We start from the raw sequence: 27,732 nt of genomic DNA, 5'->3' as shown, positions 1-27,732 counted from the left end.
TCTGTTTTTTAAGATATCATTGTTACTTACTGGCATGAACGTGTAGGGGCAGTATTGTACTATCTTTATATTGCTTTACTGAATATACATACATATATGTATAAAGCTAGAAGTGTTACTGATAAAAAATAAAAGAAAAATATGGACTTTAATCTTTAAAACTGAACTGATAGCTATTTTAATAGCCAAAAATAGTTTCAGATTTCAGTTTTTATATAGAATTTATAGCTGTTACCCACTGCTAAACATGGGTTTTCAGATCATAAAAATTTTTGTCAGTCATTTCTGCTTGAGACTGAAGAATAAGCGTAGTTAAGAGGAAAACTGAATATAAATCAGACATAAAGAATTTAAACAAACCTCATTTTAAAAATTCCACTTACAGTGGTTAAGTCAAAATATGTTCCTCTCTTCTCTCTCCCCTTTCAAAAATCAGCACAATTTTGCCCTTGTTAATTTTATACCAAATATTCAAAGCAAGGGACATATGTATGGTATGCTTAGCTTTCTGCTTTTTGTTTTTCATTTTGAATAGTACTTTTCTATTTACTGCCCTTTACTGTGGATCTAGTTGATACAAACTGCCTTTACTTTGTTATTTGTAGTCTAAAACCAAAAAAAGATTAATGAAGCTACATTTCTTTAACTAGATATTAAAAAGAAATAATACATACTTCTTAAAGATCTCAACCTCTTTATTTTAATCTTTATTTTTTTTAATTATTTGCAATTAATCTTATAAGTTGCTGTGTAACAGGTGAAAAAAATATCCAACTGATTCCTGAGGATACCTAAAATACATTCATTAAAAACACACATTTCCAACTTCTTTATATACTGTTAGTAGACATAAGTACTCTACCATCTCTACTAATGAATATCTTTACTTAGCAAAGTGAGAAATTACACCTATCTTTTGTTGAAGCAGCAGTTTAATTTTGACTATATTTTGTGATTTTCTAATTTCATTAATACCATAATTATTATAAAATGTCTTATCATTTAGGGGGTTCTAGATAATTTCCTTAGAATTCAAAAAAATTGCATTTCCATTTCCTAGATTTATCAAACAAAAAAGTCTGTAAATAATGATCATTTGAAAAGTTTCATTAAATGCCAAAATAATAAATATAACTTGGTTCTACCTGTTTTATGGGTATATTGCAAAGACTATCGAGAAGAGGTACTATAAATAAATTTTAAATTTAGTTCCCTTATATATTCCTAAATGAAAAAAAAATACTATACCTTCTTGATATTTTATTGGGCATTCTTAGGATTGCTATATAAATTCTCTGTATTTGCTTAATTTCAGCATAAAAAATTTCAAGTGCCATGATTTGTTAGCATATATGATATTATTTATGGATTAATATATGTTACTGGAACATACTATCAGTAAAATAATGATTGTAAGTGCTGAAACCTTTTCCTTTTCTGCAGTTTCACAGATAACTCAAATTAAGGAATGCAGGCATTCATGAATAACTTCCCTTCTTTGAAACTTTATTGATCAAAATAGCTCTTGAAATACCATGGAAAATAAGAAATTGACACTTCAAGAATCTGAATGATTAGTTCACATATTTTATCAAAAGTATAATAATTTGTGGTCCCTCTAGGCCTTTTCCTTTTCTAATTATCTGAAGACCCCTTACAATAAAAACTCAAATCTTATCTCTCCCTCCCTCAATAGTTAATCTGCTAAAATTGAATGCAACTGCTTTATTGAGTAGAAGTAATATTCAGCCCATTTTGCACCAGCTTTGTTACAGAGCAGGATTTTTCAGCTGTTTGTGTGCATTACCATACAGCTGGTATGTAGAGGGTGAAGGAAACAGGCAGAAGCTGCTCTGTCTGCAAGACTAAGAAGCTCTTTTGCAAGCAGGGTGCTAGCAGATGGGGCATGTGTTTGAACGGGTTTTACTGATAACAGAGTGCATTAAAAATCATTCTAAGGAAGTCAAAGGTTGGCCCCGTGAATTCAAATCTTGAGAGGTATTCAGCCTTTTGAAAACCTTTATAGAATATTAATTAACCATGGTACATGAAAGTGATAAATGGCCTATGGGTGAGGAGATACTATCCACATTGTTTCCTCTTCATTTTCATATTCTTTCATAACTTCTTGATAAATTTTGAAGGTATTCATATCTTTTGGATTTTGTCTTCAACTTACAGTGGATTTCATACTCATAGTTACATTTACTTAATTTTTCCTTACCTTGGAGTATTAGGCAACTATTTCAGGGTATTTTCTATAAAAGTTTCTATAAAAGATATGCCTCAACTTTGTGGTATTATATCATAAGAAGGGATAATACTTTTGAAGTGTTTCATCCATTCTTTTTAAAAGATATTTCCACTCCAATAATGTTTAGCTATGATATGTTTTTGGAAGCTTATGTCTTCATTTAAAATTAGATTTCAGTTATATTCTCACATTTATATATTTACTATTAAAATTAATTTCTGAAGCATGACATAGGGACAAAAAATAATAGATTTGAAGTGAGAGGACCTAATACTTTATTTCCTATGTGGCTTACAGAAATCTTATTAGTATACTGCCTTTGATAAGTGCTAAAACATTAATTTTCTCCTAAAGGCAATGGGGGAGTCACTGAAATACTCAGTTGTCATGATCAACCTAGTATACTGATTAAATAGGCATGGATTGTCATTTGAATAAATATATTGACTATATCCCATCAAATCAAGAGTCATGGCAATGATAGTATCTACTTATTTTATTTGTATACAGAGTGAAAGGATACTACAGGTTATCTCTCTACTGTCTTATCTATTTGTATCTGTCTTCTTATCTATCTGTCTGTCCATCTAAAATCAGCAGTGTTTATTTAAGCACTATATCAAACACTAAAGGGGACACAAAGATGTAGAGAACTTGTTTACTGCCCTTGTGGAGCTCAGTATGTGGTTGAGAAATTGAAATGTGAATAAATGAAAAGACCAGAGAACAATACATGATGTTACATAATCACATCCTTATTATTTGGTAGAGGCTTTGATGCTCTAAGACTTCTAAGAATGGAAAAGGACTGCATGGGTTAGATTGCAGCAGTTTGACACTCCTAGATTGACACTCAAGCACTTTGTCACAAAGCCAATAAATTCATAAATATTGCCTTTTCAGCATCCTCTTTTATTTTCTTCCCTATTCTCAGATATCTGGAGGTGATTTTTCCATTTTTGTTTTTTGAAACTACCTTATATTCTTTTATGAACTCATGGTCTCATTTGTTAGTTTATTTATCTACATATTTGCTCTTACCATCATAGATTGTAAGCTCTTTGAAGACAGGAACTTGATTTTTTAACATTAATATCTCTAGGGTGTAGAATACAATGCATTGCAAATAATGAGGTGTTTAATTAACCTTTGTTAGTTAATAAGAGATAAAGTTTTGTAGAGTATATCATCATCTTATTGCACATATGAAAAGAATAAGCCCTAGAGAATTAGAATGACTTGACCAAGGTCAAGCTGTAACAGAACCAACATTCCAACTCAGGTCCTTTGACTTCAGGTCTAGTATTCTTTTCATTACATAAAACATTGACAAGTGAGTTTTCCAAATTAGATATATGAATGAAAGTTTTTATTCCCCTTTTCCTAGATCTTTGTAGTATGCATTTAGTACCATTTGAAATGTATTTATGCTTTAGCATGACTAAAAAATTATTTAAAATTTCACTTTTGACCTCTAGTATTTGGAAATAAAGTTCAGGTCCTTTATTTTTATCAGCCACTTACTATGTGTATTTTTATATTATCTAGCTCAGCAATTTTAAAACTATAAATGATATTGATGGTATAATGGAATTTTTGGTGGAAATGATTCCAAATATTTAAATTAACCCATCTCATTCATTAATTCATCATTTCATCAAAGAAATGAGTCTCTGCAGTGTTATACCACAACAGGAATTTGTTGGTTTTATAAAATTAGCTTTTACAAATGGATTCTTCCTGTATACTACATCTTGACCCAACAGATTCATATTTCTTCAGTGTTAGGAATGACCAGACAAATGAAAATACTTTCAAAGACCTTTAGATCATTCTTCTTGTATTATTCATGTTATATTAATTATTTTGACACTTCTTTCCTTAGAAATTATTTCACTTGTTTAATTTTACAGAGTTCTTTCTTAATTTGTAATCTACGTTGTCTTTTATTTCTGCTGAAAATAGAACCTTGATGACTTCCTGAGGGAAATACATACAAATTTATCATAAGGGTTAACAAAATATATCCTGGGGGACAGCAGAGTTCTAAGAGCATTAGAAAGATCAAAATATGTATTGGCTTTGACTTTATATTCTTGTGTATATTTGAACTATCCCACATAGAATTTTTTTTATTGCATACTTTTTGAACTGGAATAGATTTATTAAAAAAGCTTAAGGCTAGTTCTTAAGAGTGTCTTTCAAGTGACTGGCTAGTCAAAAAAGATGTACTGTATATTCATATCAAGATTTTTAAGGATTTTAATTAAAATGCTTCATACTCAAGGGCAGCTAGGTGGCTCAGAGGATAGAGAGCCAGGACTTAAGATGAGAGGTCCTGGATTCAAATTTGACCTCAGACACTTTCTAGCTGTGTGACCATGGCCAAGTCACTTAATCCCCATTGCCTAACCCTTACAACTCTTCTATCTCGGAATCAAAACTCAGTATTGATTCTAAGATGGAAGGTATTTTTTTAAATGTTATATACTCATATATAGGAACATATACATTTGTATGTTAAAGTATAATGGATAGAGATAATCTTGGAGTCAAAAAAACCTGAATTCAAGTCCTTTGTCTGCCACATACTAGGAAGACCCATAACAGGTAATGCTTACAAGATATTTTCTTAAGACTATAAGTTGCAGAAGAGTGGCTTGTTTGCCTTACTAGAGGGAGTTTGTTTCTGATACCATTGAAATCATAAGTACAGACCAAAAAATGTACTTAATATATTTATGTTATCATTCTATACTATTTCTTCTTTGGGCAGCTAAGTGACATGATAGAGCAATGGCTTTGCAGTCAGGAAGAACTGAATTCAAATGTAACCTCAGATACTTGTTGATTGCAAATCACTTAACCTTTGTCTTCTTTAGTGTACTCAATTGTAAAATGAGAATAATACTAGCCCCTACTGCCTCCCCACCCACACCCATTGGTTGTGAAGATTGAATTGGGTAATAGTTGTGAAGTGTTTAGACAGTGCCTGACACATATTAGATTTTTAATAAATGTTTATTCCCTTTATTTATAGCAACTATATATATACACACACATATATTTGAAGTAGCAGAGAACTATAAATAAAGTAGACTGAAAAGTGGCTAAACCAGTTAACTGGAGAATGACTAAACCAATTCAAGTTCTCCAACTTGTAGTATGTGAATATAATGGAATATTAATATCGTGTATGAAATGATATGATGAATACAGAAAAGCATGTAGAGACTTACATGAACTCATGCAAAGTCAAGCAAGAAGAACCAGGAGAAGAGTATTTTCTTTGTTTACAGTATAAATGGAAAGAGCAACAAATCACAGCAAAATAATTGAAACATGATGCTATCAAATTATAATTATTAAGTTTGGTCCCAAATCAAATGCATAAAAGACATGTCCCTCTCTTTTTTATAGAAATTGGGGCTTATAGATATAGAATATTACATCTAACTTCAGACTTTTTTTAATGACTTGGTCAGTTTTACTGATATTTTTTGCCTCACCACTCTCTTAGTCCTTCTTGTTATAGGCAATAGCTCCGATAAAATGAGGGGATATATTACAAAATATAGGTAATGTAAAATCGAAATGTTTTAGTAAAATATTAAAAAGAATAATATGTCATGTATACACAGCATGAATTTATTAATTGTTTAATCTTTGATTAGCTATTAATCTAAATTTTCTCCACTTATAAGTAGTCATTTTAAAAATTTGAGTTTGCCAAAGACATTATTATTTTTTTAAAGAAAATGTGCCTGAAGTTCAAACCTCTTACCTAAACAAAATATTATATGAATTGAAATCCTTTCAACATAAGCCTTACCATTTCACTACTAATTGATAGGGACAAAGCAAGATCAAATTCCTTCACAATAAATATACTTATAATAGAAACATCTTTGTAAGAAAAAATTTAATAAGCTGTGACAGAGGCTGGTACTAGAGAAAAAGTGCCAGCCTCTGTCACAAAGCCCTTGCTCATGGTCTACTTAGCAGTCAATAAACATTTATTAAGTACCCATTTTGTGCCAGGCACAAAGTGCTGTGGATAAAGAACCAGACTATGTGTTGAGGATACAAAGAAAAGCAAACAGCAGTCAGCTGTCAGAGGTTGTAGTGTCAGGAGGCCAGAGGTGTATGTATGTAATAGATGGTGTGCAGGTAAAATCAACAGGCCTTGGCAATAGATTAAATCTGAAAGGTGAGAGAAAATGAGGAATCAAGGATACCATCTACTGTGCAAACTTGGAAGGATAGTTGTTCCTTCTACAGTAAGATGTTTGGAAGAGGGGAAATTTGAAGTGGGGGAAAGGGAGATGAGTTTAGTTTTGGACACATTGGGTTTAAGCTGTTTATGAGACATTCAGTTCAAATGTTCTGTAGATGTTGGAGATGCAAGATTGGAGACCAGCAGAGAGATTAGAGCTAGATAAGTAGATGTGAAAATCATTAGCTTAGAAATGATGATTGAATCCAAAGGATTAACATGAGATCACCATGTAAAGTAATATAGAAGGAGAAGAGAAGAGGACCAATGACAGAATCCTGTGGGGATGCTCAGGGTTAGCAAGAGTAATATGTATAAAGATTCAGCAAAGAAAACTGAGGAAAAGTCAGGTGAGTAGAAAGAGAACCATAAGTAAAGAGCAAACCTAGAGAAAAGGATATATTAAGGAAAAGTGGGTGATTTACAGTTTCAGAGGCTGTAGATGTGTTACAAAAGTTGAGGATTGAGTAAAGGTCATTATATATTAAGAGACTGTTTGTCACTTTGTAGAGAGAGCAGTTTCAGTTGAATAATGCGATTGAAAGCCAAACAGACAATACTTAAAAAGAGTGAGTGGAAAGGATGTAGAGGTACCTATTGCAGATGGCTTTCTCCAGGGTGCTATTTCAAGTGAATGTTTTTTGAAGATGAGAGAAATATGGATATATTGGTAAACAGTAAAGAAATAGCCAGTATACAAGGAGAGATTGAAGATATGTGAGATAATAGAAAAGATAAGGGGTAATTTGCTGGAGAAAAGATGGAGGATCTTTTGTACATGTAGCAGAGTTTGCTTCGACAAGGAGAATGGCCATGCCATTGTGCAAGATTGAAGGTGATGGTGGAAATAATTAGAGAAGGCATGTAGGTAGCGTGAGTTGAAGAGGGAGTAAGTGAAAACAAAATTTGAGTACAATAAAGTATGTCATTTTGGGGGAATCATCCTATATAGATGTGGAATCATGTAGTCATAGTATTAACACTATTCTGTCTATCCCCCCTTTCTCCAACAAAGACAGATTCTATCCATATTTAAATATATTGATCACTTTAAAATTTGGTTATTTATCAAATCAATATTTATATTTCTTTTTCCTAATTAGAATATAGGGTTGATTAGCAAGTTCCAATAAGCTTCTGTACCTTGTTGATTAAAATATTAAAAACTCAGTTGCATTTAATGCATGAAGAATAGGATGTCAAACTATGGAACATGGTTTCTGCTTTCATGTCTAAGAGGACATCACTGGGAAAGGAGACTCAATTTTCTGTGTGTGAAGAAGAGGACAGAACAAGGAGAAATGAGAGAAATACATTAAAAAGAGATATCAGCTGAATTAGAAGAAAAGCTTCCTACAGTTAGAGCTTACAAAATGGAAAGAGATCCTTCTTAAAATAAATTCTTCTCCACTAGAGCTCTTCAGAGACCTTTCCCAGTTCTGAAATTTCATGACTTTTATAAATCTATAGACTTCTGTTTATGATTGAATCCTATTGTTTAATGTTAAATGTTTAAGAATTCACCTACAGTCATCCTATTCCAGATTTACTTGATATCATTTTTGTACTCTCGTAGTATATTGGTATGATGCTTGAGACTCTACCAGGCAAAAACTAAACATGGAGTCTATCTTCAAAAATGGTAAATTTATTGACCTATCAGCCTAATATCTATACTTGGATCTAATTATCATAAAAATAAGTGAACTACCACTTTAAAGAGAATAGGAGTTGAGAACAATAAATACTACTAGATCATTTTCATTATTAGAAGCAATAAAGGTAGCATTTTAACATTTTGGATAAAGTCATATCACACATAAAATAATTTTATAACAAGCTCCTAGGGTACCCTATTGTTAAGTGGACCAATGAATTAGCAAAATGTTTTTAAAAGGCCTAAATTTGAGGTGGGCATGAGGGAATTTGAGAGGTATCAAGAACTCTTGGCTTTGTTTTAACTCTTCTTCCCTCCAAACTCTTGTATGGGGAAATGATGTGGCATATTTCCTTTTGTTGAGTAGTGTGGAAGTTTAGATGGAACTTTGTGATCTTTGACTTGAGAATGTATAAAAAGAATGGAAATGTATTTTTTAGATAAACAAAATAAAAAAAGGTTCGTATACACTCTCAGCTCCTTTGCCTCAACTTCACTTATAACTTAGTGAATGAGTGAGAATTCTTTTGTATATACTGCTTGTATTTGTTTGTTTGTTTGTTTGTTTGTTTAAACCCTTACCTTGTCTTAGAATTGATACTATTAGTCACCAAGGTGACTGGATTTCTAGAGATTATGCCTGCAGAGACTGAGTTTTTGTAGAGCCTGCTAAGTTGAAAAGCCTTTTGTATTAAGAGCAGCAATAATAATAAATGATGAAAACTGCTCCACATCAGTGTAGGCTTTGCAAACTTAGTAGTTACTGAACACTTAGCAAGTCATTGACCTGGTGGCTAGTATTATGCATCAGAAACTCACTGCCCTTCGTAAGTGACAAATGACAAATCTCCATATAGACGCAGAGCTCAGAATGTCCTAAATAATTCCCAACAAACTATACTGGTATCAAATCATTAATATAGACCAAAGATGCTCACAAATTAACAGTCATCCATAAAATTTAAGAAAATCATTTTAAATAATTTTTTTAAACCCTTACCTTATGTCTTGGACTCAATACTGTATATTGATTCCAAGGCAGAAGAGGTGGTAAGGGCTAGGCAATGGGGTTTAAGGGACTTACCCAGGGTCACACAGCTGAGAAGCGTCTGAGGCTGGATTTGAACCTAGGACCTCCCTGAGCTATCCAGCTGCCCCCATCATTTTAAGTAATTGTTACCATACCAAATACTCATATGCTCCAAGTTACATGGAATGAAAAGCTGTCAAAATAGAGACCTAGGAAATAAAAGTCATGACAGAACATGAGGAGGATATCATCCCTGTGACCTGTCTGCTACTTGAGTTATACCAAAGATGCTTTCATTGAGCCTGCCAATAATGAATTTATGTTCTTAGTACTTTATTCAACTACAAAAAGTTAATTTTATTCATCTGTGCAGTAGTGAGCAGACTATTCACTTTAAAGATGCTTGCAAGATACTTTACATACATTATTTCTTTTAATAAATATTATAATTTAAATCAAATGTGGTTCTGATGATGGATGGCATATTTTTTGCCTGAGCACTGAGCTAAGTTTAGGAAGGTTCTTCCACCAGATTGATTAGAGGGTTCTAATACATCACAAAAGAGTTTCCATGAAATTGCAAGTAATCAAAATAAATATGCTTTATTAATAGATTTAATCCTGATTTGTGTAGAGATACCCCAAAGGTGGGTAAAGTTCTTTGATACATTTAAAATTTCAAGTTGTTACAATAGTTAATGGCAATGAACCTAAAAATATTCTAGCACATTTTTCTTGCATTTTAAAAAATACATTCTTATTTAACTCACTTAAAAAATATAGCCCAAATTTTTCATATGAGATGTTGATTGAAAGCTGATTCTTTTAAAGCAACATTTTGTTCCTAATTTATCTTAATCATTTCCCTCAGAGAAAGTTAGCACTATAAAAAATTACTAATGAAGAATAAACACTGAAGATTTTAAGCTAATGATAAAATGACCTTTTAATACATAAAATTAATGTATTTACATCATGTAATAGTAATGGGTTTTTCCATTTGTGAGAGCTGATTTTATTGTTAGAAATTAATATATTGATTTTATACTTCTCAATTATAAATTTAGGCTTAAGTTAAAATACTTCTTGGAATTCAGTTATTTGTACCTAATCTTTTGATTTTATATCATTCAGATTCCTAAATATATCTTTTTACCCTCCCCTCTCTCAAAGGCTGTCCTTTATAAAAAAAGATTAACCCCCCCCACCCATAAGGCCCCCCTACCCCAAACACTTGAAAAAAAAAAAGACATAGGAGATGAATTTTCTTGTCATTTTCTTGTCCATCTTAGTTTCTTGTGTATGTACACACACAGACACACACACAGGCACACAATTTTAAAATTGAATCAGCTTGATGGGGTAGATAGAGGTGCTAGTAGGATCAGAGGTATAGGGTCCAACCCCTCATCTGATATCAGCTCACCATACTAGTAAATTACTTAACCAGAGTAGATTAAATTAATGCTCATCAAGCCTTAGTTTCCTAATCTGTGAAATAGGAATAATTCTGCCTAGGGTACTTATCTCATATGGCTACTTTTTGATTTGCGTTAAATAATAAATATACACATTTTTGTAAACTTTAGTATCTTGCATAAATTTAGTTGAATAATTTTACTGCTGCCTATATACTTACACCACCACAATGTTTAATTAAAGGGCCCCCCTCATAGTAATAGTACCCCTGCTACAACCGTTCTCCTACAAAAAGCAGCCAATAAACTATGGACACTATACTCTCTAACTTAGAAAAACTTATGAGCTATTGTAGAGAGATATTCTATGTCTTAAAATTACAAGTTGATACTTTGATTTCAAACAGAGCTCATATCAGGAGGAATTTAAGGCCAGTTAATTTTTTTAGTATCTTTGGATGGCAGAGCCTTTGGCCATCTATTTGTAAGAAGTCATATATCTACTGCTCTGATGTTCTGGTAAGAAATATGTGCTTTCTCTCTTTTATATTTAAGATTTAGATGAAAACTTAAAAAAAAATTAACCTCTCAGTATTACCCTGATAATCTTTATCTTCAAATGTCCTTGATGAAATACAAAAATCCTTTTAAAATTTTACTCTTATTAGAGGAGGAAGCAGTATAATCCTTACAATTTATACCATAACCAAATGGGTTGGAATGATGGAGAATAAGAAGGAATATAAGTTCCCTGAAGTCCAGAAGTTACAGAGCCCCGAGTCTTTCAAGAAGAGAATAAATGTTCCCATAAATCAATTAACTAGACCAAACTAGTCCTAGGGTTATGATTTAGTTGAGAGCATACTCTGAAATTAAAGAGTGAAACATAACATAAGATATATTGAAAGGACTCTTAAAAAGTTAGTCATCCTATAATAATTGTTATTAATTATTGCCTGAATCTGAGGTCCCTCTTAGTTCTTAAGCTATCACTCTATTAGCTGATGAATTTATTCCAGTATTTTTGAAAAAAAAATCAGTAATGATCTAAAATGGTTCTTTAAATGTTTTGCATGTCTACATGCAATTTTTGCTAGTTGATAGTAATGGAAACAGGAACTATATGAATAATTAAATGTACACATAATGCTCTTAAGCCCCTGTTCATGACCACTATTAAGCATTTCTGGCTACTTCATCCCATATTAAGATTTTGCTTTTCTGAATTCTCATAATACTAATATCCTGTATTACACAATTTAGCACTTGCTTTTATTGTCATTTTATTGTCCATCTTAGCTTCTTGTCTCTTCAACTAACTTTTAAACTTTACTCAGACAATTATGCTTCATACTTCTTTTCTGTCCCCATTGAAGTGGTCTCCAAATTGAGGGCTGTTATGTATACTGAGGAGAAGGAAGGTGTATGATCAATCAGACATTTTGGGAGAGGGAAGATGGGTCTGTGGGGATGTTTATCTCCCACACAATCATACCTATCCTTATCATCCCTAATTCTACTCTCTTCTGTAAGCCCAACTTTACAATTTTACATGGACACATGCATAATAGCAAGTACATAGGTATCTTTGGAAATATCTGTCTCATCCTTTGTCCTTCACATATTACCTCATGAGTACCACCAGGCATCACTGACCTGTGAATAAGAGTCCTCCCTCCTTGTTTCATTTTAGTTGGGACAGAATGAATCTCACTGAGAGAATGAATAGGCATGAATGGGTTCTGATCTTCAGCATAAATCATTATATTACCACCACCTTTTCTCCAACTTGTCCTTCTTCCAGATTTTCTAATACTGTTGAGGGCACTAACATCCTTCTAGTGACTCAGATTCCTAACTTCAGGATCATCTACTTTTCACTCTTCCTCACCCATATATCCATCACTTTATCTTATATTATTTCTACCTCTACAACATCTCTCTCATCTGGCCCTTTCTTGCCTTTCACATGATCACTACTATAATTTTAATTCTTACCATCTCTGACCAGGATTATGGAAAAACACTTCTAGATTGGACTCTGCCTTAGGTCTCCCATCTCCAATTCATCTTTCTCATGGTTACTGGGGTTATTTTCCTAAAATAAAGGTCTGACCATGCCACTTCTCTACTCTATAAATTTAGGTGGCTCCCCATTTAATCTAGTATCATTTTTAAATGAATATATCATCCTTTAATTTCTATTTTTGGGGGCATCATTTATGATACATGTATGTGTGTGTGTATGTATGTATGTGTATATATATATATATATATATATATATATATATATATATATTGTTCCTAATTGTTCAATAGTACGGATAGGAAGTGTACTTGTTGGTTGGTATAGGAACTAAAGTAGTTAGGAAATTTCCTCCAGCTTTGCACCTTCTTTACTACTTACTAGTCTTGGAGAGTTGCCTAGAATACCGTTTAATTGATTTGTCCCAGGATCACAGGGCCATTATATATTAGGAATAGAACTTGAATCTTGGTCTTCTTGTTTCCAAGGCCAGTATTCTATTCACTATCCCATGTTTTATAAATAGGTAAATACAAACATTGGGGATACATGGTATTTAAAAAAAATGAATGGAATCAATACAATTTGGAGATTGTTGCTATGTAGCATTATTACATTGTAGATGGTAAGCAAATATTTGGCATTTTAATTTTGTTGTGTTTTGATCTAATTCTGTGTCTTCATAAGTTTAGGGAATTCTCTCTACCAATTAGATTGACCACTGTTTTGTAACTTTTTATGGTTTGTAGCAAGTGAATTTTTAATGAATAATTTTGATTCATTAAGCATAATAACATAAGCATAACTTAACTTGGCACATCTTGTAGAATAATTTTTCTAAAACTCATCAATACTTCTTAAATGGCTCTCTTTACGGTTTCTCCTTTTCATGTAGTGAAAGAAAAAGTTGAGATGCTTCTCTTAACTGAATTAAGTACTCTCTTGGTTCAGTTTCATAAAGGGGAGGGACATATGAGGCCTTTTGTTTCTCAGTATGCTATGACATCAACATAGAACTTTTAAGAATTTTTAAAATTTCTCGACAAGTTGAGATGTTCTTTATTGATTGACTGGGGCTTATTGTCAAGTGGTTACATTGGCATTATGAGAAGGGCATGGTACCCAGTATTATTTGATTATTGATCAGTACCTGTCCTGTGTAATATTTTTCCCCTGGAGGAAGTGGACATGAATGGAATACCTCCCTTGGTGACTAAAGAAACCAGTTTTGAATCAATAAGAACTAGAATTGAGTACTGATTCCTAGGAATGAACTATATTTTCATGAGTATCTTGAACACCAGAGAAAAAGTAGGTGTCCCCCCCTTGATGTAAGTACTAATATATAGTGAAACATCATAATTTCCATTTCATTGAGTAAGAGCTCAAAAGGAACCTTAAAGATTATCTATCCTCCCCCCATTTTACAGAGGATGAAATTGAGTCAAAGAGATGTTTTTAAGATATGTCCAAACAAATCAGAGCCCAAATTGGCTTTGACTATAAGACCATTATTTCCATTTGCTATTTATCTAAGTGTCTGTATTATATTTTATTTTCTCAGGGTGAGAGTGTAGAATATGAAGAAGAGAATGGTGTGTATTATCTTTGAAAGTTCCCCTCCAAATAAATTTTTTTTCTTTGCTCTTTTTTCCTTATTCCATTAGCCTCAGATTATCCTAGAAACAAAAGTTCATCATTTTAGTGCCAATTTTTGCCAGTTTTATATAACTATCACAGAACACCCAGCTGTCTGAGGAATTTAAAGTGAATACTACACTGAGGGAAATGAAGAGGTACTTGGTAAATATGAGCAGGTTGCCACATGTACCAATTAGGAACTTTTGAGAAGACCTAAGGTAAAGGATGTCATCAGGGAAATGTATAAGTAAAAAAAGAGGGCCTAGTCACATGATCAAAGCAAGAGTTCACAGTGGGACAACCCAAGTGTTCTACTGGTATCTTAGCTTTATCAATAGAAAGTAAGAAAGCCCCACTGTCACCTCTAGCACATTGGGTGGAACCTTTGTTAACTTTAGTCAGCAATCTTACAGGATCATTATGAGGACTTGTATCACAAAGGATGGATAGGCCTTGACTTACAACGTTAGAAGAAATATCCTAATAAATGAAATAAGCAGTCCCACCTCAGTAAAAGTCCTTTTTCCTTTAAAATAATCTTTGAAAGACTTAGATCTATATTTAACAACAAAATAGTTTCCATGTTTTATCCACAATTTTCTTTTATGTTTCTACATGAAATCTAGGGTTTGGTGATTTTACAGAGATTATATTATTCTGTATTCTTATCTACAATAAATCGATGTCCCCTCTCCAAAAACTGCCCCTTATCTGATGAAGCTAGCTGACTAAAAAGCCTAGCTGACCTGGAAAATATCTGATAAGGTACACAGCCTCCTTCTTGTCCAAGTGAAAAAATGAATGATAGATAATACATATTGTTTTAACTAATGATTACTGTTATTGAACAGAATCATTAACTTGCCAAATTCACTTATAATACTGTCAGTATGAAATTGCAAATCAGAAGGTTAATGACAGTGGGTTAGTGAAGCTTCACAGAATTGGGTATGACCTTTACATGCCCAACATTCCTTTCTTCTTGGGTTAGAGTTTTAAGAGGCCTCTCCTGGATCTAGAGAGAATGCCCAGGGCCTGAAACCTAATTGTAGCATGTGGTTTCTTCACTATAACAGCAGAGTAAAGGTTGTCATGACAATAAAACCAAAGGATTGTTGACAGTTATGACTTTTTTTTTCTGTTACAGGTTTAAAAATGAGATACAAAAGTGTTTCAGAATTAGCAAAGTAGTTATCAGATCCAAATATTTGCATTGTTATCTTATTTTATTATGGTAAAGGTGAATGAGTTCTTTGCTTTTACGAATGCCATCACTTAAAATAATTTTCTCGTTGAGTATGGCTATGAAACACCAGTGGGTCACCCAACACTACTTTCAAATACTAGGAAAGTGGTTTGTTGGATTTTCATTCATTGTTTAGTGTTATTTGATACTGTGTCCAATTTGAAACCAACACAAACCAGTCTCAAGGGAAAAAAAAAAAAGCTACTTTTCTCCTTATTGGATACATAATGGCAGCCTAAAGGGGTAATTTTTTGCCATTTTTCCCCAGAAGTTCATTGCCATGTCATGATGAAGTGGTGCCTCCAATTATCTTTAGAACTTTTATATTGTCCTTCCTGTTTATGCCCATTTCCCCACTTCAGTTCATCAGAAACCAACTGGTTGAAAGTCCTCTTTATCACTAGTTCTCCATATATACCTAACACAGTGGAGTTGTATTACAATAAGCATTGTACCAGTACTAGAATATCCACATCACTTTATGACCTCTTTGTTGATGGCTACTTGTTTTTTCAAGAAAGTTTCTTAGTATTGAAACTACCAAATAAATATATATACAAGACAGTTTTGTGACTTTAAATAAAAATTAAAAATTAACTTTTATGACTATTATAGGAGAAGCTAGATCGATATTTAGATGAGTGAAATTGAGTATTTCTAAATATATTTGAAGATGTGATTTTTGCTACTCTGCTTAAAAATATTTGTATGAAAAATAAATGATACTTTTTTTCCTGTAGCTATGTAGCTTTCTCCTCTTTGGCAAACTTATTTACATTTCAGTAATTCTATATACAGAACATGAACAATAAGTTTTTATATAATTAACTTTTTTAAATCATAGAAGATAAGTTTGCAGTGATAAAACATTGCTCTGACTGAAAACTTTTGGCATCCACTTGATCAGAGGTATGTTAAAGGCTTTCTCATATGTGCTTCATACCAAATTGATATCATTTAAGATAATTTAGCAAATGCAGATAATCTACTCTTATACATTGAGCAGCCTCCCCCAAACTGTCCTTTGGCTCCAGGAATTCAAGCTATTCTCTCCTGATTTGCCTGCTTAGGATTTGACTTTTCCTAGTCAACCAGATTCTACCTCAGATCTAGGATTAACAATGGCAAGGGGTAGATGTTAAGTCCCATGACTGATTCATCTTCTTTCTCCTACTGTTTTGGCTTATCTATTTGGTAGGATTGCTGCTTCCTTCCATAGAAACTCTTCAGGAATTGTTTTATTTATACATGTACCATCAGATGTTTTGGTTTTTGTTTTTAATTTTTTTAGATTGTCCAGGATCCACCATCTATAACATTATAGCATTGTCTCTATGTGGAAATATTATAAAGATTCCCCAAAAACTGACTTAGAAATTTTTTAAGTGCAACCCATTTTATATGAGACTTCCAAAACACAAGTGATATGGTTCAGATTTAGAGTATGACTTTTTGCCATGGCACTAAAAATTACATTGATTTGGATTATATGAAATTTATATAGGTGCCAAATAGGAAGGCTTTACTTTTCAAACCATTCATAGTGAAGATTAATACTGCTTAAATATTTTGAAAGAAATGCTTAAAATATTTTAGGTGAATAGTTTTAAAAGTTCTCTAAATGATGAGAGTGGGTGTACTATAAGACTTCATTTAATTTTTTATGGTCATGGTTATAAGATCCTAGTGATAGTTCTACCTAATAACCTATGATCATTTGGGACACCAACTCCCCATTCACCTATTCTAGATTAGTTCCTACAGCAACTTGTATGAGGGTGGTATGAAAAAAAAAAGTCAGGCCAGTCAGGAACAAGGAATTTAGTTTACAATGTTCCTTTTTACCATATCCTCTGGTGACCATGCTATTAAGGATTGACTACCTTTTCCATTTTTTCCTTTTTCCTTTTTATGGACCATTGCCATAAATTCCTTTTTTATGTCTATCAAGACAAGAGATATCAATAAAATCTATCATAAAATTGCTTTTCTCTATTAAAAGCATATGCGACCAAAAGTTTAAATAATAGCATAAATAGCTTCATAGTTCAAAAAATCCTAATAATTGTAGATAATGAGAACCTTAAAAGAACTTTATGAATATTCTTGTAGCAGTTTAATTTTTTCTAGAAATAAAGATTTTAAATTTTAAAATAAATTTATTTAGAAGATTTTCTTCTATTGAATCTATATACCTACATACACTGAATTTCTCCTTAAGAACTTTTGTTGTGTTATGTCATCATATCATAACTTTTCCTATCATATCATATATTGATAGCCAATGGGATTTTTAAATGGTAATCTTGAAATGATTTAATGTTCTTTGATTCTGTTAATGTAATTTTCTAGTTAAGATCACATGAGAGGCAACCTGGTATAGTAGAAAGAGTATTATACTTGTGATTTAAGACCTGCGTTGAAGTTCTGATAACTACTGACAAACTATGTGGCTTTGGGCAAATTATTTAACCTTTGAACTACAGTTTACTCAACTATATTATGGGAATAATAACTGTAATACCACCCACCTCCCTGAAGAAAACCTCTTCAGGCACTGTATAAATATGAAATGCTATGTATTATTCATCAAACTTATATTTGGAATCTTGTTTTTATTCTTATCATTGTCATAGTTTTATGTGCTTTCACCTGTTGTAGTTCAAAATACTGTATTAACAAAGCAAATGACAAATTATTAAAAGTGTTGTTGGTACCACAGAAAATATTAGGTAATATATGTTTTGAGTTTAAGCACCTGGCAGTACTAATTCTGTCCTAATAGTCATTTCCTACTGAGATTGACTGTCTTGAAATCTTCACATTTGCAAGCAAAATATTTGTTGTTATCCTGAACAAAGATTTAGTGTGGTCTTTAAAAAAAGTAATTTTTTTTTTCTAGAGGAAATTAATTACTTCTACAATTGAGAATATTTAAGAATAATAAACCCCAATAATATTTATTTTTCTGAGGAAACTTTCAAAGCACAATACTCTGGTTATAATGATATATATTAATGAAGACAGTAGGAATTAATTAACTAGACTATATAATAATGGACCTTTAATGTAAGGAGTCTTCTAATCACCTCTAAAAGCCAGTTGTGTTCAGTATCTTATAAGATGAAAATTGTTACAATGTCCAGAGTTGTTCATATATATACAATATAAGCCCTCAAGGAAAAGTTTGCCTTTCTGAAAACTTTCACTGTTTGTCATTATTCAAAATGTGCTCATAAGAAAATCTAAAGAAATTAAAAAAATAATTTTGAAACTAGACCTGTGCCTCTTTATGTGAACTGGTAAAAGTGAAACCACAAAATAAACACTGTGTGTCAAAGGAAAGGAATGGGGGAACACCTTTCAGCCAAACTTTTCTATATGCTAACCCATCAGCATTCTCGTGGTAACTTAGGTAATGTAAATGTGAGAGAGGGCTGAGTTTTCTTGTCCTCTCTTCTTGGGGAGGAAGGAACAGAATGGAAAAGTATGGAGAGCTGCTATTTTCAGTAAATTCTTAATTGACTTCATTATTACATACAACAAAATTCATAAGCAGAAGGCTAATCTGTATTACATAATTGTCACAAGTGTTATGCCCTCCAGACCTGTTTATTCTATTGCAAACCCTGCAAATAATATTTTATTTCTCTCCTTGGGATTCATGACTATACCCAATTTCCTCAGGCTTCTCCAATCCTACAGTATGATTATAGTTAAAAATAGGTTGTTTTACTGTTAAATTATCCTAAAATACATGCTGCTTCAGTTGTGTAAAAAGAAAGAATTGGTGAAATGTCATCTGCCTGTTTGCTTTCCTAAAATCCTGTGCTCTTTTAATATGAAGATAAGAGACAAAAAGTTTGGGGAGGGGACAGTGGCAAAGGGGTTGTCTCATTTCCTGCCCACATCCTCCCTCTGTTCAGTGCCTTGTGTGCTTACGGGCTCCCTGGAGCGGATCACCATATAATTGATGTGCAGTCTGCATTGCTGAATCCTGGACTGCACCATTCTGTGTTCGAGGGAAGATGTAATCTGATCCCTCTGCTGCTAAGGGAGGAATCTGTTCAGTCAAGGCTTTGACAGGGCATAGTCTCCTCCAATAATCTTCTCCGTTCTCTCTCATTATTCCCTCGAGTTCTCTTCAGTCGGGCTGCATGTATGTATGTGTGTCCTGAGAAGCGGTTTGATACTGAGCTGCATTTGCCTTTACAGTGGAGTTTTGTTGCTGGTTCTGCTGCCTAATCTTCCTTTTCTGACGTGCCTGAGCATGTCCACATTAGAGTCTGTGACATACCTACCTGAAAAAGGTTTATATTGTCAGAGACTGCCAAGCAGCCGGACACACGGGGGCACAGAATCACTGAAGGGAAAAAATACAGAAAACATGGGGTTCTACGGCACATTAAAAATGATTTTTTACAAAGTAAGTAATCTGTTTTCTTCCTGTGTTGTGCGTATGTGTGTGTGCTTGGCTAAGGAGGAAAATCTGTATCATCAGAGATGGCTGCAGTATCCTCTAATTTTGGTGGGTGGCTAGATGCCTGGTATTCTGTTTTACGCTGTGATTGAAAGCAAATAGGGAAGAGAACATGAGCTGTAAAAAGCTTGTATTTGGGAATCTGAATAAGTAGTACCGTTTTTAAGCAGCATTTATCACTAAAAATCTGTTGTGACTTTGAAATGTAGCTCTCTAAATGCTGACCTGGAAATTCTCTAACCTTAGTTGGTTTTTAATGAATCTTACACCTATGTTTTTTTCCATCTTATACATGCTTTTTCCCCTCACTTACTTGGTTGTGGTGAAGTATAGGATTGCTACAGCACATGAGTATTAGATTTGCATTTCTTTTAAAATTCATTAGTATCCATCTATATACCAAAATACATAAAAATTGATTTTATTTGAACGTCAGTGTTCAATAAACTATGTTATCTAAAAGACCTTTCAATTTCTGGGTTTATTTTTTTTCTGACAGTTCTTTATAAGGATTTCCTTAAGGCATTACAGTGGACATTTGTTCATTGGAGGATTCCCTAAGATGGAATAAAGTTTGTTTTTAGCGTGTCAAATGGCAATTGCACCAGTAATATTTATGAGTGATCCTGAGAAGTTCTAAAAGCCAATATCACCAACTTAATTAAAATGGATATTCAAGTTTGTTTGTTTTTTCAATAGTAAATGTGAAAATAGACACCAATGAGATAGCTATCCAAAGACCATGTAATTGTTTTGTTTGTTTGTTTTTTAAGGCATTCTGAACTGGCTCTTTGGTGCATGAATGTGTGTGGGTATGCATATATAGACATATATATCAAATAATATTTTTGTCCCAGATTTTATTTCATTTTAGTTCTTTAAAAAGCAAGTCTGTTTGAAGAAGGAGAAATGATGATTTCTTTTCGAAGAAATACTTTAAAACAAATTTAATGAACAAGGAAACTTCTCATAGATAGCAGAGACCAGTTCTAGTCTTTCCCAGTTAGCTGTTGTGAATCAAGGAATAAACTCTCTGTGTTTGTATTGGCTTTTCCTACATGATGTTAAAAAAAATGGTACCCATTATCCTTAGCATTTCTCTGCAGGTTTGTTTTGGGAGCTTAGAATTCTTTTTAGTTTTAATGTTATACCATGTTGTTCTGTGATGTTCCCATGTGAGGCGATAGGCAGGCAAACAAGGTTCCTGCAATGTTAAACTGCTTTTTTTTTTAATCATAGAAATGAAAGAGGCTATCCATCACTTTAGGGGATATTGGGTTTTCCCATACCTTCAATACAATAGTAAATCAGGGAATAAATATAGGGGAACAAACATTTACATTTCTACTATCAGATTTTATTCTATTCAGTTTTCAAAAAAAAAAAATATATATATATATATAGTTTGGATGAACTCAGATGACTAATTTTGAAGTATGTTCCAAAACTTGACATTCCTCCAGTCTACCAAAAAAAAAATGGATATAAAGATATGAAAATAAACACATAACATAATAAAAACAATTCTGAGAATTTTTTTTGTATAGTGCTGTGTAATGAAGCAAGATGTACCACTTAAATCCTGGATACTGTATTTGGCTCTTAGGGCAGCATAACTCTTTTTATGTAGATGCTAATTTTCTCACTTGCTTTAATGATTTGGGGCATTTTAGGTTAGCACAGGATTATTTTAGTTTTAAATGTAAATATGTGCATATGGAAACTTAATGAGGCATCAGTTGATTTTTTTTCCCAAAGAATTCTATTCCTTTTCCTGAAAGCTTTCTTATTGGTTTTATGTTTCTTTTCTTTCAATATTATCTTGCTTGTTATTAATTTTTTGAATTACAGATGATATTTACAATAAGATGTCATAACTTTATCTTTTCCTCATGGTAAATTGTAGATATGCTTCAAAAGTTCATTTAGCTTCACAAAAAAAGGCTGAATTGAGCCCATAATCTTAAATTCAGGTGAAATTCAAGAGAAAAAGGGTACATCTTAAATTTTTCCCTTATCTGTATGAGCTATCATAAGACGTACCTTTCTTAAAGAAAATAGATGACTGGGAAATACACAGTAACAGTTGTAATACCATATGAACAAAAAATAAATGTTCAAATTCAAAGGATATTTTCACATTTCTTAACAATCTTAACTGGGCATCTTGTGACTAAATGGACATACACTATAAAGCTTTCATAATTTTTTCACTTATTTAGTTAACGGTACTCACATTGCTCACTCACCTGCTCACATTGTTTGTACCCATGTATTTTTAATATTCCATTGATGCTATATAATCTCTGAGATTACTTGCAACTCCAAGAGTTTATGACTAAAGTAGAAATTTAAAAATTTTCAGTATTACTAGCTAAAAATAGTATAGATGGAACATTGTTTAAATCTACATATTTTTATCTTGTAGATGAAAAGAAAGTTGGACCATGGTTCTGAGGTCCGGTCGTTTTCTTTGGGAAAGAAACCATGCAAAGTCTCAGAATATACAAGGTAATTAAATGAAATAACTAATTCTCGCTCATAATTCTTATATAAATATCCTTATTTTCTTTTCAGGTGCTGTCATCAAAGACAGCTTTCCTCTTATTTTAAATTGTTGATGAGTTAAATTATATTCCCAAATTTTAGTATTATTAAAAATTTTTAATAAGGGAGGGATAATGTTTCTCATTTAAGATTTTCTGTGTTGTTCCAACAACTACCTATAAAGCAAAGCATTTCATGGATAGATGCTTTCACTTAAGACTAAATTGTGAACTGAATACAATTTTAAAAGCACTGTTCTTAAGAAATTCTGAAAAGGAAATCCCAAAATGTGAGTATCATGTTGCTATAGCAACGGTGATCCTAAAGTAAAAATTTATATATGCAAAACTGAAGGCTCAATTTTAAGCTAGTAATACAAACCTCATAATTACTAACCAAAAGTTTATTTCACGAAATTATTGTTAGAAATCACATTTTACTTGCTTAGAAGTTATTACATGTTTTGAGTACATACATTTTCATACCAATCCAATAGTTACCATAACAACTAGTTACAATTGTTCACTTGTGTCTTACTGAATCATTCCATCTTTTGAGGATTTATACGTCACTATAAAACTTTTCCCACTCATGCTAATTAGCCTAATTTAAGCATACTATCTGTTAAGTTGCCACTTAAAGGTAGCTTTTGGTATTTTGTGTCTATCCTTTAAAAAGTAAAGTAAAAAAGTACCTTTCCCTTTAAAATTTAAATTTTACAAATGTCTTCAAATTTCTCTGAATATCAGGCTGGAAGTTGGCCCATGATTCTTATTGGTTTATTCCTCTTTTTCTTTGATAGATGTTTAGGAGAAATTGTTTTTCTGCTTTATGTTGCTGCTTATAGAAAATCAGACCCCTCTCCCATGTCCATCTCTCATTTAACATAGTTACTTCCATTACCACAAATCTACTTACAATAAAATTGTCTTTAGTTCTATGAGGCTATCATTATTTCAGATTGTTCTGTTCAAAGTATGATAGGTCTGTATAATTATGATTGTTTACAGTACAAGACAATATATTCTAAAGAAAGAACTTTGTTGTAACCCATTCTTAGTTCTTCAAGTACTGCCTAAATAATTTGGAGATTTTCTGTGTCTTCTGTTCTTTTCTTTCTTTTGCTTGCCTGCACTTATATAGTTTCACTGCTTTTGGGCACCAGAGGGTGTGAAGTGATAAAGGGAATGAAACTCTCAGTTCATTTTCCTATTTTGATGAACAGCCTTGGTGAAAGGTAGCTGGGGGAGTTTGATTTAATGGTCAAAATAAGAATTAAGATATATCTATGGATTTCAGTGTTATTCCTATTGTCTACTCACAATGATAATTCACATATGAGCTGGGATGTATAAAATTTCCAAATTAATTTTTCCAAGCATCATGAAAACTTATTTTCATGCAGATATTTCATTAGCCATATTTTAGTAAAGGCAATGAAATGAATAAAGTTAGTTTTTTCTCTCTTTAGTCTAATAATACTATGGTGCTTTATTTTTAAAAAAATCAATTACTATAGCCTATTTCACAGGTGAGGGGAAAAAAGGGGGAACTTTGGTTAAATGACTTGCCCATGGTCATACAATTAATAAATGGTGAAACTGAGGCTAGAACTTAGAAGTAGTATCTTATTCTACTCTGATTCATAAAATCATAGATTTAGAATTAGAAGGGACCTTAGAGGTCAATGAGTCTTAAAGAAAGGTCTACCAGAAAGATCTACTTGCACTTCTTGACTTTTGTTTATAGTTGTCTCTCCATGTTTTTTCCTAGGAATGTAAGTAAGCTTTGGGGTTTTAGTACCATGTGTCATTTTTTTCCTTAATATATTCCAGAAACAAAAATGAAAAATGGACTTTTATGACTTTGTGACCCCCATAAAAAAGCAACTCTTTCATAGTTTTTTGTTTATTTTGGGGCCACATTTTAGAATAAGAAAATGTAACGGTAGAAGTGATATTAGCATTTAAAAAATAATCTCAGTAAAAAGGATTAGATGAAATACAGAATAAGTTCAAATTTTAGGTCATATTCCAGTTATCAATATGTATTTTTGCCATTTTGAAAATGTTGGAATGGGCAAAGAAATCTTTTTCACATACTGTTATATCATACATGACTTATAAGCATAGATCATTCAAACTTTAAAAAATGAAATTAATTCATTTCTTAAATAGAGAAGGAAAATAGGATCTTCTCTTTGGAATTTGGAAGTAAAAACTTTATAATAAGCAAAACAGTTCAATACTACATACAAGTTGATCTTCATTCTATAGTCTTAATGGATCTAAAATAAAGGACAAGAGATTTTGTAAAATATGTTGAAAGAATAAGACACATTATGTGACCTGATGAGAATTGAAGTTGTAGAATTTTTTCATAAATTGGCATTTTCATCAATTATATCAGAACATTGATAATCACCTATTGCAATAAAGGAGATTCCATTACTTTCCATTGATTAAATTTGGAATCCTTCACAAGTAGCCTATCAAATTGAATTTACAATGTATTCCATGTAGTAGTTGCTCAAAAAATTTAACAAATTTAATGTATTTTACTACCATGATTTGCTTGCTCTTGCAAAAGTATTTCTAAATCTCTTTATTGAAGGTCTTTATAATATAAAGGAGAAGTGAAATGATCACATCCATTCTTGACTTTTATGACTTCAAACAAGTTTTGTATACTTTAGTTAGAAAAATAAAACTATTTTAATTAAGATTAAGACAGTCTATTATCAATAGACATTTCTATGCAGGAGAATATAATTTTTAGACCTATGAAAGTCCCCTTTGAGATCTTCTAGTCTAGTGACCTAGTTTTACAAATGAAAAAATGGAATTATTCATGTTTTCCTAAAAAATAATCTTAATACTTAAATTTATTGAACAAAAATATTTAGATGTTCTCTGTAAAAGTATTTTAAAATTGCATTTTTCCAGTCTCTGCTCTTAGATACCTTCTACATAAAAATGATACAAACTTTTAAACTAGGAAATATTCCTGTCAGATATTATATATAATTAGAGAAGACTAGTTCATAATAGTGAGGGAAGATTGTGAAGCTATCTAGAGCAAAATTCAGAAATAGTTTAACAAAGTTCAAAACCACAGGACACATTACTTCAATTTTTTTTGTTTTAGGTCCTCACAAACTATGTACCTTATTAAGTATAAACATTTGGATTATTTCTCTTTCCCAATTCTCTTCTGGAAAAGTAACTTAAACTAGCTTTCAGTACAAGGAAAGGCTGAGTGCTTCAGCAACCTCTGGTAGAGTAGGGCATGTGGGTTCTAAGTACAACAAAATATTTTATGTCATTTGTATCCTTATCTCCTACTGGTGACTTAGAGTAGCAGCTTTGCCAGGGAGATTTTTTGATTCTCTTAAAAGGATCTGCATTTTTGTGATAGTAACAGGTGGTTATGTGGGAGGGAGGAAACTAGCTCTAAGAATAGAAAAATGAGTTTTACTTCTCCCTAACTCTCTGGGGAATTTTCAAATAAATGGTTAAAGTATATGATATGTGCCACATCATCATCACCTTTTGGAATTAAGAAACTCTCACTCTTAAATTAAGAGTGGGGGAGGGAAGTAGCTCTTCTTTGTTGTGCCTACTTTGCTGTTTGTTTTGCAGCACTACTGGCCTGGTGCCATGCTCAGCAACACCTACCACGTTTGGGGACCTCAGAGCAGCCAATGGCCAAGGTCAACAAAGGCGCCGCATTACATCTGTCCAGCCACCTACAGGCCTTCAGGAATGGCTGAAAATGTTTCAGGTGACAAACCTAAATTGTCTTTGAATTGTTTTGCTTAACAGTTATAAAGGGCTAATTTCAAATTTTGAATAATAGTCATTTTTATCCATCGCCATTTATTAATTTAAAACTTTTTGTTTTTAGATTGACAGAACCTCTTCTTACCCTTTATGCTTTCATTTTATTTAGTTTCTGGTGTTGTCTTACTGTTTTGAAAGCTAGATTGTTCCATCCTCAATAATTATTTTGAGATGCATCATCAATGCTCATTTATTACCCAGTACTACACTGAAGTAGGAGTTTATTGAGCTCCCCTAGTGGCCTAAAGGAGTCAGTGCACCTTACCAAGGTGCCAAACTCTCAGCTTTTTTTTAGTTATTCTGCCTCCACAGATCTCAAATTCTGAACATTTTTTTTAAGGAGAGAATATCATGACTATATTCATTTGAAATAAGGTAAATGGTATGTGCTTCTTGGATCTGCAGCCAGATGCACCACCAGACAACCTAAGCAGATAGGGGCTTATTGCCTATGAATGTCTTCATTCCGAGAAGTTGTAGAAATCAAGGGCAAGGTGGTGCCCAGAGGACAAGGTTAACAAAGAATATACTTTAATTATTTGAAGAGAGAACTTTAGATTTCAAAAATTCTCTTTATTTTGTCCTGCGTCCTTAATTGTGTTATCCAAGCAGAAATACAAAGACATGCACTATTTTTAATTGTTTTGTAGACATACTGGTGGCAATGTAGGTTTTGAAACCATATATATGTACTTATACACATTCTTTTGCTTCTAGTAGAAGTGATTTTAGTTGAGCTAGGAGTGATCATATACTATTTTAGATAACAAACTAAAGATTAAAGGGATGAAAATTAGTGTTTTACTAGTAGTATTCATCAAACATTAGTAAGTAAAATATGAACTAAATTATTACTGGATTCATTTTCATGGAAATTGATTCTTTTTCTATTGTTTCTGAAGTTTTACTAATATTTACTTCTATTATCCCCTTCAATGTCTAATATTGTCCCATAACATTATTTGTTAGACAAACATGTTTTGTGTTTTATGTAATTGTTACATTTAATATATATTAAATATTCTGATTTCAATTTTTATCTCAAAATCCCAATATTGCCATTATTTTTTTTACAGACATTTCTTCATGATGAGAGGTAAAAACTAAACACATTTACAAATTTTCATTTTGAAAGTGATTTTAAAAGATTTTAAATAATAGCTTTGATGAATGCAACAAGGGTTTAAGTGTTTATATATGTATGTGTTTTTAAACTTTTCTTTCTTTGAGTTATGGTGTTTTCAAAGATGAGCACAAGCTTTCTTCCTTGCACCCCATTACCAACATGGTTGAAAATTAGTAGTACAAGTAATGA

General features: G+C 32.3%; 1 protein-coding gene across 11 annotated transcripts in view; it reads left to right on the top strand.

The window, feature by feature from the left end:
• FBXW7 (F-box and WD repeat domain containing 7) overlaps positions 1-27,732 on the top strand; it is a 263,842-nt gene that overhangs the window by 207,023 nt on the left and 29,087 nt on the right. For 10 of the 11 annotated variants that reach the window (XM_007496236.3, XM_056802766.1, XM_056802769.1 and 7 more), the window contains 2 exons: positions 22,457-22,539; positions 26,217-26,358. In XM_007496236.3, the coding sequence (XP_007496298.2) occupies positions 22,457-22,539; positions 26,217-26,358 (225 nt within the window). Of the gene's footprint in view, positions 1-19,423; positions 19,975-22,456; positions 22,540-26,216; positions 26,359-27,732 lie in introns of those variants that run through there. The other variant, XM_003341412.4, reaches the window with a different exon arrangement.

This window comes from Monodelphis domestica, chromosome 6, assembly GCF_027887165.1.
Source record: "Monodelphis domestica isolate mMonDom1 chromosome 6, mMonDom1.pri, whole genome shotgun sequence".
Lineage (NCBI taxonomy): Eukaryota > Metazoa > Chordata > Mammalia > Didelphimorphia > Didelphidae > Monodelphis > Monodelphis domestica.
This window is presented reverse-complemented; position numbering and strand designations above follow the sequence as displayed.